At 39.4% G+C, this 21,062-nt stretch overlaps 1 protein-coding gene across 2 annotated transcripts in view; it reads right to left on the bottom strand.

Moving 5' to 3' along the window:
- The window catches only part of ARHGAP15 (Rho GTPase activating protein 15), an 806,341-nt gene that overhangs the window by 759,991 nt on the left and 25,288 nt on the right, over positions 1-21,062 (bottom strand). Inside the window, exon 3 of one of the 2 annotated variants that reach the window (XM_004703839.3) lies at positions 3,191-3,369. In XM_004703839.3, the coding sequence (XP_004703896.1) occupies positions 3,191-3,355 (165 nt within the window). In that variant the 5' untranslated portion in view covers positions 3,356-3,369. Of the gene's footprint in view, positions 1-3,190; positions 3,370-21,062 lie in introns of those variants that run through there. The other variant, XM_045299417.1, reaches the window with a different exon arrangement.

Below are 21,062 nucleotides of genomic sequence, written 5' to 3' on the forward strand. Positions count from 1 at the left end.
CTTTACAGAGACACACTTCACTTGCCCCCACTGGTTCACACTAAGCTGCCTGCTTCTCTGGTTAGCGCATTGGAGGAAATAAGCTGCCCGCCTTGAAGAGATCTCACTCGGTGCTCAGGAGGAGACAACAAATCGTGGGATCTGAAGAGTGCTCCTGCCTCTCCAAGCAAAGGTCTCCAGATGTCTCTTTGAATTCCAAACAGGCCTTGACCGTATTAACCAAATAAAAAGGATTCCTTGTTGTCTAAGGAAAACAGATGAGGCCTTCGACTCTCATAAAGTTTTACAGTCTCAGACACCAACGTGGGCAGTCCTCGTCTGTCCCATAGGGGGCCTATGGGTCCAAAGGCACTCAAAGGCAATGAGTTGTTGTTTTGAAAGAAAACGGGGCACACCATCAATAAATTGTTATGGGAGCATCAAAACTTCCTTTGTAGATAAATAATCTCAATTTCAAAATACTCCTCTATTTAAAATACAGAGAACATGGGGCTCTTGCGATATACAGGTAGAATAATTTTATACTGTGCTTCCACCTCGGTCATATTAAAATATGTTAATTGGGGAAAATTAAAGGATGGAGTGTATAAGTTAATGGCCAAGTTATAGAGCTGATTTGACCCCAGAACATGTTACCTTATTTATGATGAGTTAATGAACTGAAATGAATTAAGTCATTGTTAATGTGATTCTCCAGTTCTTGTGTTACTGTATACTCAGTCCATATTATACTGACATAATTGTCATACTTGCGAGCCACTAATAATGTATATGCATATTATATTTTAAATAAAATGGTAAACAAGGTTATCTGGTGTCTCCTATTCTTAATTTTGTGTGTGTGGGGGGTGTCAGATTAGATGTGCTTCTGCTGCAATACCCATGAATACAGTCACACAGACTTAATGTGTATCTTCACGACTTCTCCTAAGTCCCAAATCTCCCCCCTTGACCTCACCCCACCTCCCAGGTTCTGAAAAATCAAATTCTTAGTTTAGCTTCAGTAGAAAACTTTAACAGGCTTGTTTGAATCAATATGCCAAAATACTTTACATTCTGTCAGTAACTAGTCAGAAAATTGTGCATGGAAAAAAGAGATGAAAAGAACGGAGACAGAAAGAAAATTAGCGCCATGGCACGCTTTCAAAACAGGATCTCGGAGCCAAGTTTTCTCGGTGAAATGACATAGCCTCACTGAAATACCACTTTTATATCATTATGCACTGAGCACACATCACGAAAAGTAACTTTTATTTTTGTTCCTTATCTAGGAATACGTATTGCCCAGGATAAGAATGTGGAAACAAAAGCGGGGATAATTACAGCAGATTTAACTTTGGAAAACTCTTATTCTCTAACCATCCAGGATACAGCCCCCAAACTAAAGTTATGTAACAAGGTAATATCAACAATGAGAAACTGCATGATAAAATCCTGCCCAAAAGTGAAAAATGCTAATTTTGTCTCATTTAGCAGCTGGATACAGAAATGCTCATTAGTTTTAAGAGGGTTAATCCTTTTAACTTTTGCATATTGATATGCCAATTATGCCTAATTGTACAAGAGGCATCAGTCAAGGTAATAGTGCATAAACACATGAAAGTTATTAAGTACATCCCAACATGTAATAAAGTAGGTGTTAATTGGTAGCTGAGTTCTGCGGGCTATTGAGGTGGATAATTCATTGAGAGATGGATCACTTGTAATTTCTCTCCATAATTCCTTTTGCAGTCTCACGCTGTGATGTTTTCATGCTTGTCAAAAACAACTGCGGCATAGTGCCTTTTGTTAAACACAGCCAATAAAATATGTTAGGCGTCATTAAATATACTTAACTTTTAAACTTTTTCAAAGGTACAGTTCTTACTTGATAATACATTATAGAGATTCCAATAATTTACTCTAACCACCGTCTCAAGTTCATAGTTGGGTAACATTTTAACTGGCTTAAAAGCCAAGTCAGGCTGGCAGTGCTGTGCTTTCCAGCAGACAAGACTTCTAAATGAGAAAGTAAGTAAGGGAAAATGAATCTCTCATTAGCTACCTGATCTGAGGAAGCATTTCTCACTTGCCGCATATTATCGCTGGCTTTCTAATGCTAAATTTGCCTCTGACACCTGAGGAAAGAGTGATTAAAATGGGCTTCCATCTCTTGAGATTGCATGTGGGTTAATTTTGCAGTTCAAATGCAAGCAAAAAAGGAATACATATAATCAGGAGCATGCTACTTAGTGAGTTTATCTCATTTAATAACTCAGTTAGGGAGCTGAATATTTCATAGGGCCCTACGATATTAACAGAATACTCAATTAATAGCTCACATGTTTCTGCAGAGTGACTGGGACTCACTGTCTGTCCCCAGCTAACCTATTGCTTGCTCTTGCTCTCACTGTGAGAAATAAAATAGATCCAGGGTCCAAAAGAGTGGCTAACATTGCATAAATAATTTTGCAACATCCTATGGCCTCAGCTGCAAGTTACCACCATTACGGAAGAAAATTAACCAGAGGAGACTCATCGCAATCAGTGTGTTTAGTGGCTCAGGATGCGTGCAGGGGCAGGGACACAATTGGCAGTAAAGTTCATCTCTAACTATTTTATTTCAAATCTTCCTAATGACACATTATCGAGACAAAATGGCTTCCTCTCCAAACCTTAAATAGCCACACCACATCCAATCGTTGAAGCCCATCCAAAACGAATCTTAATTTCCAGTGTCATACATGATTGGGAAATTTCAAGGAAGAGATTTTTTTCTTTGCATTTTTGTTAAAAGGGTTCTGTTTCCCACGTGATTCTTAGCTAATTTTAGCCTCTGGGTTTTTGAAGTGATGTACTGTATTTGGAAGTACAAACACCACATGCTAGCATAACCTCATTATTTTTATGACACTGAAGCATGATAGTGGAAGCCCTTAAAATGAGCCCAAGGTGCTCTTCGGTCGAGCTCCAAATCCACTTTATCACTCTGGATTAAGCCCAGCTCTTCTCTTGCAACTGGGGATATTATTATGACTATAAGTAGGCAAAATAAAATGCAATGTAAAAATAGTTTTCTCATGCACATTTGGAAAACAAATAAAACAAAGCTAATTAGCTTTAGCCTTTTTTTAACCTCTGTCTTTTTTGTTTTGTTTTGTTTCATTTTGCAAACTTCAATGTAATAAAGAAGTTGGGGTATTTGACTTACGGGTTCAGTGACCTTCCCAATATCGGTGAGGATCATGGATTTACTCTGGCTCAGTCTGTCGTGGTGGCTGTTGGCATTTTTGATTCTCATTTGCACAGCTCCTGTGCCTTGGCAGGTGGAACTTAGTGGTGCCACAGAGGTGTCAGAATTTGTAGGTTTCTGCATATTAAAAGGTTCTCCTGTTAAAATATAAAAACATTACGTTATTCCAAATATGTAAACCTGCGGGGGGGAAAAAAAAACCTTGGTAGAGACCAAGTGTGTGTTAACCAGTAAAATAAAAATTATATAAATGGAAGTAGATGATTAACAAGACAATGTTGTCTTTATTATGCACGATCTCTATATGCGAATAGTATATATGTCAGACCACTTCAAATGTTGGTAGGTGGTACAGTCGTCATTTATGTAATTCCTAATCCCATTATAAACTCCAAATGGTATCATTGGTCTATTGTCTCCACCCAGTCCTGGCCTCTGACCTCTGCTTCCCAAACCCGCGCCTCACGTCCACTGTACATACTACCACCAACATTCTCTTTTTGGTGAATAATAATGGACATGTTTAAAGTCAAATTTAAGTGAGTAGACTGACATCAAAGGAAATACAAGTTCATTGTCTATCAAGCATGCTGCCTTGGTCTCCTTAGCGTGTTGTTCTGTGCTGCCCCCACCTCCACTCAGCATATGCACAGGGGAGAAATGCACTTTTCCTTTGTCGACTGACTTGTGCCAACAGAGACATAGGACAGCTTGATGGGACACAATATTTATAAAGAACATGAAGAAAGAGCAGATCGGTTCCATTTACTTATTTGTTTGTTTAAACACAAGAATTTTGATTTAGGGAAAAAATTTCCATGTGGAAAAATGTAATAGGAGCAGCAGTAAGGAAAAAGTCATTTGGAGAAAGAAAACAAACCGATCTAAACTGTGGCACCAACAATGGGTCTTTAATTCATCACATTTTCCCATTGTGCCCAGAAGTTCCTCCTATACCATTGAGCTCTTTTAAAAGAGTACACTTGTGAAGCAAGTATTGATCTTCAGTCTTCAAGAAGTAGGAAGCATCTAGACTGAGTCTAGAAGTCCTACCTAGTTAGACATCCCTTAGCTGACCCTGCACCTGCGTACAAAGAGTTGTACAAAGTTGTGACAGGTCTTCTAAAGAATTAATCTAAGGCTAAAAAAGGGGTATGTTTTCTAGAGTCAAATGCATTAGTGTGCTGTTAGGCACACAGCGGGACCAGAGCCTTTGTAATGATTAATTTAGACACTAAAATGATTAGGTTAAAAAAAAAAGAATTTTAATAAGTAGAAAAATGTTACTTCATAATGATATTAGAAAGCGATTGAAGAAGAAAGTATAAAGGAAGCTAATATTTATTGGATATTTACTATGTGTCTGGCGATGTGCACTTTGGTGTAATCCTTAGGCAATATAGACAGTAAGCCCACTTTTACAGAGGAGAAAAATGAGAATCTGAATGGTTCATTTGCCCGAAAACACTGGGCAGAAATAGATGGAAGAGTAGGTAGTCATCTAATAACAGGCAAATGGATCAACAAATTAGGGCATGCACACAATGGAATACTACACAATAACAAAAAAACACCATTGACCATAAACAGACCAGGAAACAAATTCATTATGCGTGAAAGCAGCCATGGTAATAAAAACATCCACATCACATAATTTTACTTATGGAAAATTATGAAAAATGCCAGCTAACCTATAGAGCTAGAGAGCTGATGAACAGACAGATGCCTATGGTTGAGAGGAAGAGAAGAATGATTGCACCGAGAAAATCCTTTTGGAGTTGATGGCGATATGCATTATCTTGAGAGTAGGGATGGTCTCACAGGTATATTATACATCTAGCAACAATAATCAAATTGGGCACTTAAAATATGCGCACTTTATTGTGCTTCAGCTATAGCTTACAATATTGCATACATAGAGTTATTTTAAGAATACTTTAACCAATTTTCTTTTTTTATAATGTGCTTTTTATGTACCTAATGAGATAAGTATAATAAAAATTTATACCTAAAGGAGAATACAAAAGCTCTGTTAGTAAGTAGGAAATAAAGCTTTCAACTAATAAAAAGAGTCTCAAATCCCTTTATTCCATAGAATTACAATGACAATTACTCAGATGACATTTTAAGTTGTACAAAATCTAGTCAACGGTGTAGACAAGAAGGATCTCAACTCTATATATAAGTAGAATAAATTCTAGATTATTAAACAAGTATCAAAAATAAGTACACTTGCATACAGATAATATACGTGTTTATTTTTCCATATACCTCTGGTAAAGATGGGAAAATATGTAAGTGTTTGCTTGCATCCTATGTACTTATTTTCATTATTCTGACCATTAATTTTTCTTAGCTCAGTAGAATTCAGCTATTTCAAAGCATAAAAGATCATTTGGAAATCTTTGAAATCAATGATGGTGGTTGTTCATCGAATTAGCTCCTGGCTCATGGAGATCATGTGCACACTGCATGAAAGATCACCCATCCCTGCATCATCTTCATAATCAGTTTATAACCTACTACTCAAGTGTGCCTTTTCTCAAGTTATTATTTCTGTGAATGAAAGAGAGATGACGGAAGGAATGAAAATCCAGGGATTGCCATGAAGATCTCAAATTCATGGTTAATTAGCCTGGCTTACTGGAGAGGGTCCAAGATGGCTTCTAGGGACAACAGTGTCTCTGATTCGTCATCTTTACATGTCAGTTTCATCATTTGTGAAAATGGATAGTGAGGGAGTAATGCTGTGGATGCCAGGAGTAATGCTTCCCAGGTCTAAATGGAAAAGGTCTGGACACTTGAGAAATATTATAGGATATTGAGACAATGGACAACCATGTAAATGCTTTGGTCTGAAATGACAGCAATGGACTTGGGGAAAGTCTATGGTCTAGCGTTTAAGTGTTTTCTAGGAAAATGGGTCTTTCTTGTGATTTTTCATGATCCCTCATTTGATTCAAACTCTAAGGTAGGTGCTCTTCATTATACCGGTGGTGAAGTCCAGCTGACTGAAGTCATTGTCTTTTGACCAAGTGCATTAAGCCCAAGTATTTGCATAGCTTGGCTGCATGGCATATACAAGGGATGTTCCTTCCTGAGAGTATGCACAAATTTCAGTGTCTAACAAAATTTTGCATTCTTATACAGATTTTGCAATCAACCCACAATTTGCCCAGTGATATGTTACTGTCAAAGACTGAACTACTTAAGAAGTATTTTATTCAGCATCCCTGACACTGTTTTCTCTGGTCTAGGCTGCAGAAGACACTTTTCAAAGCTTCCTTCTTCAGATCTGTAAGTTAGACTCCTTCTCTACCACGTGTTGATGTTATTTATATTAATTTCCCCCTGCTCTCTCTCCTCGAGCCCTCACTTGCCTTTCATTGTGATCCCATTCCTATCCTTTGTACTCACTGCATCCGGTTCATTCCCTTTATTTAGTTCCCTTGTAGTTCGTTCTACAATGTCATTCTCATTACTACCCCTTAATTGTTATCATATTTGCAATTTAGAGCTCTCTAATTTTGCAGGGCACTGTATTTCTATAAGAGATCTGGAGAAAAGAAAAAAAATAAACACACACAAAACCTCTTAAGGATTTCTACTGGCAATATTCAATCACAAAAGGATGAATATATATGAATCCTCTACTAGAAGGAGAAAAACTAACTAGTCAAGTCATAGGGACCAATTCCTAAGCACAGGGTGAAACGTCTGCCTTACCAGTCATACATCATCACCCTTATGAGCAGTTCATAGAAACCACCTCAAGCGAGGGACCTCACATTGGCTGGGGTCACTCTTCAAGAAGGGGGGAAAGGGAGATCACACACTTGGCACTATACAACACTGAGACAAGGATCTGACAGATCAGCAAGCCCCTACATAGGAATGAGAGGAGAACCTTACTGGAAGTCAGGGATCATATATAGTTTAGAGGAAGCACTGGTGTTTCTGTTGGTGGGTATGGTGGGTCAATGGGAAGGAGCAACTTCACATCAGGAATGGACGTCAAAGAATAATCATAGGGAACCTAAGGGGACAATAAAATCAGTTCTATGATCCTGGGTAGATGCCTCAAATATGTTTCTACCAAACCCTCGAAGAACTACACCATGGACTCAGCACTACAATGACCTTAGACTCTGGCCTTACAGGGAACATGGCATGACCCAAGGGCCACACCACAAAGACTCGGCATGGAAGCTTGACTGAATGAACCTTAATTTAAATCCTATACCCTTGGACTTAGGACTGAAATGTCATCACGGAAGAGGATGCATGGGATGGCCACCCCAAGACTGTGGAAATGGCAGTCATTGGAAGTTGTATAGGACCCCTGGTTGAGTGAGTGTCCAATGAAAGAAGACCCAGCACTACCATATATGTGGTGCCTCAATGTTCCCCTTGCATTAATATGACTGCTTTTGGTTTGAGAGGCAAGGATTTGCTCTTACAAGAGATGATACAGGAAAATTTCCTCTAGCACCCACTCCCATGTTCAATGTAAACAGAGCTAAATCAATTCATAAGTCAATCTGTACAAAGCAATATCTCATGGATTGCATCTCACAGTTGGACTATACTGACATGAACTCATATCAACAGTACCTTAAAATCTACACCACAAAATAAATTATTGATGTTATCAATGTAATTTCCTTATACTCTAAGAGGATGTTTAAAATTGTTTCCTTTGGGGTGGGGAGAGGGTATGTTTTGTTTGGTTTGTTTTTTGTTTTTGTCATAATATGACCGCCAAAGTAAAGTAAACTAGAGTCATACACAACTAAAAACATGCAGATGGATTCTGGGATCCCATGTGATTCTGGACCTAATCTAAGAACAGTTAGTTCTTATATCATGGTCCTGCTCGATTCTTACCTTCACAAAGAAATCACTGAAGATAAGGGTGCTACAGCAGGTGTGGTGAAGAAAGCAGGTGGCGCCCAGCTATCAATTGGAATATTGTCTCGGGTCTTAAAGGCTTGTATTCAAACAAGCAACCATCTAAGGAAGGCACTGACTAAGTGTTCCAGGGAGAAGCACACTAGCCTGTGTGATCCAAAGATGACAATAACAAAATTTAAATATGATGAAGGGAAAAGTATTAGAGCTTAAATTATGAGCACCCAATTTGTAGAAGGCTATGGAGGGTGATGTGATCCCCAAATGCATCTGCAGTGTCTGGTCAGATTGGGTCTCTCGTAGATCCCCACTAGTCACAGCCTTCCTAACTTGATTATGGTGAATTGAACATGATACAAGAGTTGTATTGAATATATTTGATCTGTTGACCTCTCTCTTGACCCAATCTGAATTTTCTCTGTGCTCAAATATTTCTCAATTGTTCCAAGACATAAATTTATTCTCTGGCTTTTAAAATATTGTTGGTGGTCTTTTCTTTCTTACTCTTTATTTTTATTTTTATCTTTATATTATTTTTATTTTCTTCTTTCTGTTTCATTTTGTTTTTTATTGTTTCTGTGAAGTCTCTCGGGTTAGGAAGCACTGAAGGAGTGGATGCATAGGGATAATGACTGATGCAATGGTTTATTGGGAAGGGGGATAACAGGGAGTGGGGGGGGGAGGGTAACTCAGGACTGATCGGTAGATGCAGGAGGTAGGGAGAGAGCATTAGACCTGATTGTGATGATGTAGATGCAACTCTTTTTAGAAGCAGCTCCACTATGGAATAAGTATGCTGTGTGACTATTATATCAAGAATAGAACTTAAAAAAAATAAAACCCAAAACATTGACCTATGGTTACCATGGGTGAGGAGGAAGAGTTTTTAATTAGGGGGCATTGAGCTTATGCTAATGGTGGTGGAATAATTTGGAAAAGGATCTCAGTACTGGTTGTTCAACATGAAGGGTATAATCCACGGCACTGAATTGTACATGTAGAAGTTGTTAAATTCAAGTTTTGTTGTGTATGCTTTTTCCAAAAAGGAAAAAAAATTACATGAATAACAATGAATACGGGGAAAAAGAAAATATTCTAAAATTGATTGTGGAAAACATTGTGCAAATCTTCTTGCTACGGTTGAACTATTGAATTGTCTGAGATGTAGAAAAGGTGTCAATAAAAGTGTTAAAAGAAATTCTGCTGGCAAGAAGAAAAAAAAAACCACTCCACATTTGTTGAGATTTTCATCCAGGGACTATCCTAGGACTTAGAGATAAACTTTGATTCCTTCCCCCCCCCCCCCCCCAACTAAAGACCTTAGAGTTAGGTGAAGGCACTAGAGACTCAAATCAATTGATCAATCAGAGTAGAGGTGTGTCCAGCTGAAGAAAGACAGGAGCAATGGGATGATCCTCTAGTGATGCTGGAAAGTGCAGACAAGTAGGGTCTACAAGGGAAGAAAAGACTGGAGCTAAGTCCAAATAGGTAGGGCATTCTGCACAAAGAAAATTTCAGAGCCATGTATAAAAATAATGATGGTATTAGAAGATGGCAATCAAAATTGGTCATAAAAGGAAAACTGAAGTAGCAAGGAAGTTAATAAAGGAAATATGTGATATATTTCATGAAGGAGGTGACATTGATATCTGCATGGGTGAGTTGAAGCATCTTGCTTCTCTGGTTGAGAGTCCTTATTTCTTTTACCCTTCCTAATGCTCTTAGGGGCTAGCATTTCAGACACTTAGGAAAATAATGTGGAAAGGAGGCTTTACTTGGCAAAGCATATAAATATCCACAGGACTGTCTACTCCTGTAAAGACTTACAGTCTAGTAAACTCACTGGGCCAGTTCTACTCTGTTCTGTAGGGTCACTACTGGTTGGAATCAACTCAATGGCAGTTGGTTTGTTTTTTTATGAATGAATGGAATGCAAGTAACTGGATCCTCATGCAAGACAAAAGGAAGTGTGGCAGGTAGAAGTGAGGAAGGGGCGTGAGAGGGAGTGAATCTAACAGAACTGAAATGACAGCTGTACTTTTGACTCTGTACCCAAAACTTCTGTACTTGTAAGTATTAAAAAACAAAAGCAAAAAACTCACTGCCACCAGGTCAATGCTGACTCTTAACAACTCCCTGTGGGATTCTGAGACTCATTCTAACTGTTTATGAGAGTAGAAAGCCCAGTCTTTCTCCCTCAGAGCTGCTGGTGGTTTTGAACTGTGGACCAGGCAGATCGCATAGACATAATCTATTCTGGTATATCCTGTTAAGCATAACAACTGAATAAGGATATTTCTGCACAAATTTTTGCAAGATTTATTTGGATTTTACCTATGGTATGTGGACAAATGACATATTAAAGAAAGAACAGGAAAATCCATTCAAGGGCAATGAATTATTTCATTTATTTGTTAAAATGTTATGCCTCTGAATAGGAGTGTGGGGATAAGATCAAACAAAACTTAAAGTTAAATTGATTTGCGCTACTAGCAGGATGTACCTTTTATTCCTTCTCACTTCCCCTGATTCAATTTGTAACACTCCTCCTCCCCTATATACAAAATACCTGCCCAAAGCTCCCTAAAATCTTTTTCATACCTTGGTTTCCACTGTCCCCCAATTGTAGCACCTACTCAGGTTTCAATTCCTCCAAAATCAAAAGTTCTAAAATTTTAAGAATCTATCAAAACGCACACACACACAACTCACTGTCAGCAAGTGGACCCAACTCACAGTGACTGTATATGCAGAGTAGAATTGTCCCTGTGGGTTTCCAAAGCTGTAAATGTTTTCCAAAGCAGAAAGTCTCATCTTTCTCCCATGAAGCAAATGATGGATTTGAACTCTGACACTTCCATTAGCAGCATGATCCACTACACCACCAGGCCATACATGCTCTAAATCCACCTCTAAAATATACATAGAGGTGTATGGTGGTGGTAAAATAACTTAAACTAGCACAAGATTTCAAGTAATTAATGTCTGCCCCTTAGCCTTCAGAGAAGCAGGTATCTGAATATCAAACTGGAAATACTTCCAGATTTGTGGGTAAATACTTTAGGAAAGATTTTTGATCAGTACACTGTATTCCCCTAAGTAATTGCAGGAGAAGGTAGCATCTGTGACTAGGGTGAGAATATTAGCATGCAACTGTAGTAAATGGTGGCCTTGGTAGATGTCTTTTGTGATGGCCTGACCATGGTGATCTTATTTTTTAAGTCCATGAAATAAGGTTCTAGCACAAATACGGCTCATTGTGAAGCTTGCCTGACTTTAGGAAAAAGAATTGCTCCTATTCTAGTATGCATCTTGACTTAGTATCTCATGTGGCCATGATCCCATGGATATTTGCATGTATTTCAGGTAATTTATTTCAGAACAATGAAGCTATCCAGTTTAAAGAGTTTTTTGCATTATTATGATTCCAGAAATATCTGCAAAAATATTAAATCATGTTCTGTTGTTTCACCCATGATTTTCTCCCTGTTGATCACCCACACCCTAAATTTGATAGAATAGAATATAAAATCAAGACATTTTTGTTTGTGCTTATTTCTATGCAACTTAGTGACACCAAACATTTCACTAAGTACAAGTCAACTGAACTTTAAGTCTTATTTGTTCTTACCACTACATTCTTCAGGAACATACAATTTAAAAAGAAAAATAATTAGTGTCCCTTGAGCTGATTCTCTTGCTCTCCTCTAATATGTAAGTGACTCGTCATTATTATTAATTTTAGAAGAGAGAATAGTAATTATGCATGTATTAATGTACTTATCACAGAAATCATACAGTTTTGGTAAATGCAAAAGGAATTATTGAAAACTTTGGTTCATTTCATATGTCTCTAAAATATCCATCAATTTTATAAAACCCATCCAAATAAATATCCCTGAGTTGGAAGTTGAAATGAAAATGACTTAAAATTAGTTTCTCAATTTCTTGAGACTTCCGGATTTTATATATACTAAGAGAACAGCAAGAATAGCTTGTGATATTGCACTAGTTCCACTTTCAATACTGGTTTAAAAACAGGAAGTAGTGATGAGAACACACATCGTAAGAACTACAGACACAGGCTCTGCTCAGCAGGCATGATCCAGTGGTATTTTGGGCCCAAGTTCCCAACTCACATTGTAAATTCTAAATTGGGAGTGAACACAATATTCAATCTAATCAGAAATTTCCAAACTGATCCACCAACTATTTGCTGCATTGTCTTAATTATACTGACATTCGGCTACTTGCCATTTTCAGTTAGAAAGTGTATTTTGGGTACCGCTTACTCCAAAAGAAGGCTAAAAGTAAAATGATTAAGGTTCATTTTCAAGCTAGGAAAAACTGAATAGCTATTAGGTTATAATCTTCAGGTTACAGAGCAGAGCAAAGTAGAAAAGTGTGTTTCAAGGAGACTATGTGTCTTCCCTATGATACCACAGACTGTAAAGTCTTCCCAGGGGAGAACTAAGGCCTTGTATCTAGAATTCCTTAATGGGCTTCTTGTACATAGACACAAAGTCAGGTTGGAAATGACTTACTTGAAATTCTGACGAGTATCTGACAGAAATTGGACATAACATTTTAACAAATAAAATAATTACTTGCCCTTGAGTGGATTGAGTCCTGTTGGCATAATATGTTTCATGGTAGAACAGCACTTTGTGGAATTTTCAATGGATGACTTTTTGGAAGTCGATCACCTAGTCTTTCCTTGGTTGGCCACTGGAGGCTGTCAAACCTGCAACCTTTTGTGAACAGCCAGTGACTTCATAGAAGGTGCATATCATGTGGATCTTTCTGTTTTAAAATCGATGTGCTTTATGATAGAAGAATATAGTTTCAATAATGATTTGGTGGATAAATAAGTGGAAACACGAATTTAATTAGCCAGTGCATGCAGTCCAACAGAGCATACCAAAAGGAAAATGTTTCTGACCTATTTTATTTCATATTTTTAATACAGATGTAACTTCTTCTGGACAGTGTTTCTAAAGGCCCGTGAACTACAAATAATCCATGATAGTTTTTAGATGAAAGAAGAAATACTTTTAATTCCCCCATGACCAACACTAAAATACATTTGAGTCGATAGCCTTATATGAATTTTCAAAAAATGTAAACACACCTTCTATTCAAAATAATTTTTTTCTTTTCATTAAAAATACTGTTTCCCCAAAAGTAAGAGATCCCCTGAAAATAAGACCTACTTAGTTTTGCCTCTCACTGAAATATAAGGCATTGCCCGAAAATAATACCGCCACAAACATAAAGCCTCCCTGATAATAAGGCCCCACGAAGCTACTGTAACTGTGGACTCTGCACCATAGCGGCAGGCGCCACCGCACAGCTCACTGTTGGCCGCAGCACAGCTGGAGCAGACAGGAAGTGTGAGTAAATGTACCATAGATTATGAGTAAGTGTACCATAGATTGTTGTACATGGAAATAATGGTAGTAACAAGAAATTCTTGATACTATAGGATTCACAGTTTGTCTGGTTATGCTGGTTTGTGATGACAACTACTACCATACTGTATACAGGTAATACATTTCTTTTGTTGTTCAACAATAACTGTACCATATTCTTCTTCATGGAAAAAATACAATATCCCCTGGAAATAAGACCTAGTGCATCTTTGGGAGCAAAAATTAATATAAGACACTGTCTTATATTTGGGGAAACAGGGTGGATCTTTATCAGACTTCTGGGAAGATGGTGACTGAGTAACACATACCAGAGGGAGTACACAGAAATCAGTGCAAGAGAGTTACTAAGAGGGAAATTCTGCACTGCCGGGTCACAGGAGGAGCATCATAAAGATAAGAAGGCACAGATCCACTAGGTTTTGAGGGGCTGGAGGCTTTTTGCTTACCACAGTGGAGGCTGGCTAGGATTTGATTTTAGGCTTGCCACTGTCTTGACTGGATCATTTGCAGCTGGTACAGGGTCTTTATCTCAACCCAGACACAGCTTTCTGCTGCCTCAGGGCAGGGATTAAACATGTGCAGCCCCATGGTCAGGGATCAGGGTTCAGCTATATTGTTACTTTTGTTTCCCTCACTTCTCTCTATCCCCCACACCCCCAGTGTCAGCAGGCTTAGTTTTTTTTTTTCTTTTCCTCTTTCCTTTTATCTCACACACCCCTGCTGATATCCAGACCACTCCCCTTAGCTGAGGGCATTTACGCCTGCCCTCCACCTAGCTGGGAGCACTCCACCCTCTGCAGCATAACCCAAGGCTGGGGAAAGCCAGCCCACCCTCTACCAGGGAATATTCCACCCAAATTCTTCCCGGAAAAATTCTGCCCACCCGCCCTCTGCAGTGCTTAACACGTGGGTGGGGAAATTCTGCCCACCTTCTTTGGGGGAAATGCTGCCTATATGGCTGGGGGAGCTTCTATCCGTCCTCTGTGGTCTCACGTGACTGAGGGAACTTCCTCCTGCCTGCCATAGTGCCTCACACAACCTAAGGCAGCTTGTTCAACACTCGCCAACATTCCACACTGCTGCAGGAACCTCTGCCCAACCTCCGTAGTGATCTACCTGACCAGGGAAATTCCGCCCAACATTTGGGGCGCTGTACACAAAAGCAGGAAACCCATCAGCCTTCTGTGGCACTCTCATTACAGTGGGTACCCCCGCATGCCATCAGCAGTGCCACAAACTTCCATGGGCCACACCATCACTGTTTCTTGTGAGATCACCCAGTAAAGCATCATTCTCATGGGTCCACAAAAACCCAACCAGTATCCCCTGAGAGGACTATCCAACTTACCCTCCAAATAACAGAATACTGGTTGACTAGGGAAAGAATGAAGCCACAGGAGGATAAAGTGGTAGGCCAATTCCATTGTGAAATTAGCTGCAGGCAGTTCTAAGAAGCATTCCAAAAAGTCTCCCAGAGAGAGCCATGCTCTTTGACTCCCTGGAAAATGGCAATCTGTTCCTCTAAAACAATGCAAAGCAAACAGTAATCAGTGCCAAAAACCTCAATGAAAAAACAGGAGAAACAAAAGGCAATGGCAGAAGATGCCCTGAATCTAACAATGTACATAGAAGAAGTAGACATTGATCTGCCACAGAAAGAAATTTTCAGAATGCTGCTTGGATGGAATGATAGAGGAGATAAAGTCCATATACCAAAGAGAAATACAAGAGCTTAGGGATGAGATAACAAAAACCAATAGCAGACTAACAGACTTCGCCAATTGCCTGGAGGTAGAGAACCACATCAGTGACCTAGAAGACATCCAAACAGACTTTAACAAACACAAACAAAAATCTAATAAGATCATCAGAGAAGCTGAAGGAAACCTAAAGCCATGTCTGATGCTATGAATAGGAACAACATCAGAATAATTTGATTACCAGAGGAAGACACAACTAAGAAGTCATCTGCAACAATAGTGAGAGAATTCTTGGAGGAAAACTTCCCCAGCTTAATGAATGAAAACCAGGCAACCATTCAGGAGGCTGAAAGGACACCAGCTAGACTAAAGAAGAAGTCACCAAGGCACATAATAGTTAAACGATCCAACTTTGAGAAAAAGGAGAAAATCATGAGAGCAGCTAGGGAAAGACAAGCAATCACATATAAAGGTTCCAAAATAAAAATATGCTCAGACCTATCAGCAGACACTATGAAGAGGAGAGAGTAGAGTAACATATTCCAAAAACTGAAGGAAAATAACACAAACCCAAGAATACTTTACCCACCAAAATTGTCTATCAAGATAGGAAGTTTCATAGCAATATATGCATATATGAAAAAGCAAGAGAGACTTATGATTGATATGCTGGCACAAAATTTACAACTAGAGCAGAGTCAACAGGATAATCCTATTAATAGCAAAAGAAAAGAAATAATAAAAATCAGGGCTGAGATTTAGGAGAGGGAAAATAAGAAAACTATGGAAAAAAATTAATGCTGCTAAAAGTTGGTGCTTTGGAAGAATAAACAGAATCGACAGACTGCTGGCAAACCTAACCAAAGAAAGAAGGGAACAAATCTCAATAGAAAGAATGAAGGATGAAAGAGGGGGCATTACAACAGACCCTAATGAAATCAAAAGGATAATTACACAGTACTATGAAGGACTGTACTCCAATGAATTCAACAACTTAAAAGATATGGACAAATTCCTGGAAAAATAATCCCTCCCTAGACTACTGATGGACATCAAGAATCTCAAAAGATCCACAGCAATAGAAGAAATAGACAAGGTTATCAGAGGATTACCAACAAAAAAAATCACCTGGACAAGATGGGTTTAAAGGAAAATTCTATCAAGGATTCATGGAAGAACTGACACCAATCATATACAAACTCTTCCAGAATATAAAAAAAAAAGATGGCAAACTCCTGAACTCCTTCTATGAAGCTAGTATAACTCTGATATCGAAACCAGGCAGGGATCCCACAAGAACTAGAAGAACTACAGACCAATATCCTTAATGAACATCGATGCAAAAATCCTTAACAAAATAATGGCAAATAGAATACAAAAGTATGTAAAAAAAAAATTCATCATGACCAAGCGGGATTCATACCAGGGACGCAGGGATGGTTCAACATATGAAAGACCATTAGTGTCATTCGCCACATTGGCATGAAAAACTGTTCAGAACCACATGATAATATCGATAGATGTGGAGAAAGCATTTGACATCATCCCACACCAATTCCTGTTTAAAATACTCAAGAAGTTAGGAATGGAAGGAAAATTCCTCAACATAATACTAGGTATGTATGAAAAACCAACAGCCAATATGGTAATCAATGGAGAAAAGATGAACACAATTCCACTGAAAAGGGGGATCAGAAAAGGATGTCCCTTGTACCCACTCTTATTTAACAAGGATGTCCCTTGTACCCACTCTTATTTAACATCATACCGGAAGTTTTAGCTAACAGCATAAGGCAAAGAAAAGACATCAAAGGTATTTGCTGGGAGAAGAGGTAAAACTATCGTTATTTGCAGATGACATGATTTTATATATGGAAAATCCCCAAAGCTCCACAAGAGAAGTACTAGAAGCAATAGAGGACTTTGGCTGAGTGACAGGATACAAGATCAACAAACATAAGTCTATCAGACTGCTACACACATTGGATATGACCACAGAAGGGGCAATCAAAAGGTGGTACTCTTCACAATAGCCAAGCACAAATTGAAATATCTAGGGATATACCTGACGAAAAGAACAAAAGATTTATATGAGGAAAACTACAGAACACTATTATAAGAAGCCAAGAGTGATCTCAACAAATGGATGAATATCCCATGTTCATTGATTGGAAGACTCAATATAGTAAAGATGTTGGTTCTGTCCAAGGCGCTACATAAGTTTAATGCAATCCTGATACAATTACCCTCATCTTTCTCCAAAGATATGGAAAAGCTGATTATTACCAACTTCATGTGGAAGGGAAGAAGCCCCGAATTAGCAGAGAACTCCTCAAGAAGAAGGGCGCAGGGCTTGCTTTACCTGACTTTAGCACAAATTATACAGCCACAGTTGTCAAAACTGCATGCTATTGGTACAATGACAGATACTCAGATCAATGGAAAATAACTGAAAACCCAGAAATAAAATCATGAGCATGCAGATAACTGATAGGGGCCAAAAAATATCAAATGGGAAGCAGTTTCCCTTTTCAACAAGTGGTGCTGGAAAAAGTGGATATCTACCTGCAGAAAAATGAAGCAAGACCCATATCTCACATCACGCACAAAAATAAACTCAAGGTGGATCACAGATCTCAAGGTAAAACCCCAAACTGTTAAGGCCATCAATGAGGGAATTGGGACCAAGCTGAGAACCTTGGCGCAGGGAATGCATAAGCTATCAGAAAAAGGGAAGGGCACAAATACAGATGAGTCACAAATCGTCAAGTTGGATATACTGAAGATAAAACACCTGTGTACAACGAAAGAATTCACCAAGAGAGTAATGAGAGTCCACGAAGTGGGAAAACATCTTTAGCAATGAGGTATCAGACAAAGGCCTTATTACTAAAATCTACAATATGCTACTAGCTTCCAAAAAGAAAAAAAACTAAAACTAATGGCCCACTGAAGAGGTGGGCAAAGGGCCTGAATGGAAGTTTCACAAGGGCGGAAATCCTAATGGCCAATGAACATATGAGAAAATGTTCCCGATCGTTAGTCATAAGAAAAATGCAAACTAAAACAATAATGAGATACCACCTAACACCCTCAAAGACAGCCCAATTCAAAAAATCAGAAAGCAACAAGTGGTCTTCGGCAGCTGACCTCGGAGTATGAGGCAGCTTCAATAAACTTCGCTTACAACGCAAAAAAAAAAAAAAGAAAGCAACAAGTATTGGAGGGCCTGTGGTGAGATAGGAACTCTCATCCCCTGCTGGTGAACCTGTAGGTATGTACAGTCACTATAGAAATAGATTTAGTGATACCTGAAACAGATGGAAATTGAGCTACCATCCGTTATCCCCCTACTGGGTATATACCCAGAAGAGGCAAGAAACAAACTATGTCCAGACATCTGTGCCCCAATGTTCATGGCGGCACAGTTCACATTGGCAAGGAGTTGGAAACAACCCAAATTTCCAACAGACGAATGGATTAAAAAACTGTGGAACATACATATAATGGAGTACTATGCATAGCTAAAATGCAGTGATGAATGCACATCAGAAGAACTGGAGGCAATTATGCTAAGTGAAGTAAGCCAAGCACAAAACACAAGTACAACAAGAGTACGCTGAGGTAAGCTTAAAAACAAAATGCAAAAGGAGCATAGGGATAAAGCTATTGTATATGAACATTCCTGGGGTGAGGTCCAGGTAGTATAGCAGGGGCCAGACCAAATCCCCAGGGATACATATGGTAGCCAACTAAAAATGAGGGTGGGGGAAGAAAAAACAAAATTGGTAGTGGGGGAACAGGGCACTAACCCATCCAAGGGGAGAGTGTTATTTATATCTTCACTGGGAAAGAGGGACCAGACTTCAAACCGGTACTCCAAGATGTGAATGGAACATACTGGCATGAAGCAGTGTGTTAGTCTGGGTAGACTAGAGGAACAAATCCATGGACACACTTAGGTGTATAAGAAAGAGATTTATATACAAGAGTAATTGATCATTGCAAAAACATCCCAGCCCAGTCCAGATCAAGTCCATAAGTCTGATATTAGCCCATATGTCTGATACCAATCTGTAAAGTCCTCTTCAGCCTCACGAAATACATGCAATGATGCTGAATATAGAAGATCACAGGCCAGTGGGTCGAAAGTCTTTGGATCCAGTGGCATTGGAAACATCTCAGTGCTAACAGGGGTCTCTGCCTGGCTTCTCCAACACCCGGGGCTGCATCAGGATGGGTCCATGTGTCTTGTCAGCTGCTATGTCTCCCAGGTTGTGAGCAGAGACTCTCCCACCTCCAAGGAGGAAATACCAGAATTCCCAGAATACTTAGGGGAAGGCTATGCCCACACAGACAGGCTAGATTCCACCCCTACATGCTTAATCCTTAAGTTGACAATCATATAACTACCACAAGCAGGGAACCAGTAGAGAGGTCTGAGGAGCCAGCCCCAATCCCAACTACATGGGCAGCCACCCCTCTCGCCCAGAAGAATTTGATTCAGTGGACAGCACTAAAGTTACAGCTCAGGGAGAGGGACATGTCTGATCAGAGCACATAGGAGCAAATGAAGCAGGAGAAAGAGAGAGTGGAGTACATCCTGGCCCACCAAGCCTTGAGGACAATATCCCTGCTCAGAGCAGCCAATGCACAGAGAGGACCATATGGCCGCCCACACTATGAGACATGCCATCCCTCACGGACCATAGGCCTACAGTGTACAACACTGGAGACACAGTGTGGGAATTGCACCCGATCTGACCCCACCACACTGAGGCAATGCACTAAGTGTGTGCAACAAAACAGCAAGGGGAGCAGAACAAGGAAGTCCCGAGGGATTACCAAAAATAGACTTTAGGGCTAGGGTGTGGCACCCCATCAGACCAGACTGGAAAATACTCTTAAAGGTCAACAATCAGAACTTGAACTATTTACAGGCTTTTCTTTTTTTTTTGTCATTGGTTTTGTTGTTGCTGTTGTTGCTGTTGCTTCATTTCCCTCTGTCTTGTTTTTGTGTATATTATTATCTCTACAGGTCTATCTAGATAAGACAGGTTGGATAAAAAATCTGGAGGAGAAAACACCAGGACTGACAGTTCCAGGGGGACATGGAAGATGGGGAGGTGGGGGAAAGGATGTAGTGTTAACAAACCCAGGGATAAGGGAACAACAAGTGATCCAAAATCAGTGATGAGGAGGGTGTAAGAGGCCTGGTAGGACTTGATCAAGTGCAAGGTAACAGAGGAATTCTGAAACCCAAATGAAGGCTGAGCATAATAGTGGGACAAGAGGAAAGAACTAGGAGGCAAAGGGCATTTATACAGGTCTAAATACAGGCATGTACATATGTAAATATATTTATATATAATGATGGGGAAATATATCTATGTACATATATTTATAGGTTTAGTATTAATGTAGCAGATGGACATTGGGCCTCCACCCAAGTACTCCCTCAATGCAAGAACACTTTGTCCTTCTGAACCATGATGCTCACCTTCCCAACATGATGGCTGAAAACAAATGGGTGTATAACCAAATGTGGTGAAGAAAGTTGAGGGTGCTTCTAAGCCACCTAGCTTAGAAGCAACAAAGGCCACATGGAAGAAGCACACCAGCCTGTGTGATCACGAGTTGTTGAAGGGATCAGGTATCAGGCATCAAAGGACAAAGAATCATATCACTGGAAATGAGGGGGAGCGAGGAGTGGGGACCCAAAGCCCATCTCTAGACAACTGGACATCCCCTTACAAAAGGGTCTGGGGGAGGAGATGAGCCAGTCAG

The sequence above is a fragment of the Echinops telfairi genome, unplaced genomic scaffold, assembly GCF_000313985.2.
Source record: "Echinops telfairi isolate 266 unplaced genomic scaffold, ASM31398v2 ScPeMD7_4;HRSCAF=17, whole genome shotgun sequence".
In the NCBI taxonomy this organism is placed as follows: domain Eukaryota; kingdom Metazoa; phylum Chordata; class Mammalia; order Afrosoricida; family Tenrecidae; genus Echinops; species Echinops telfairi.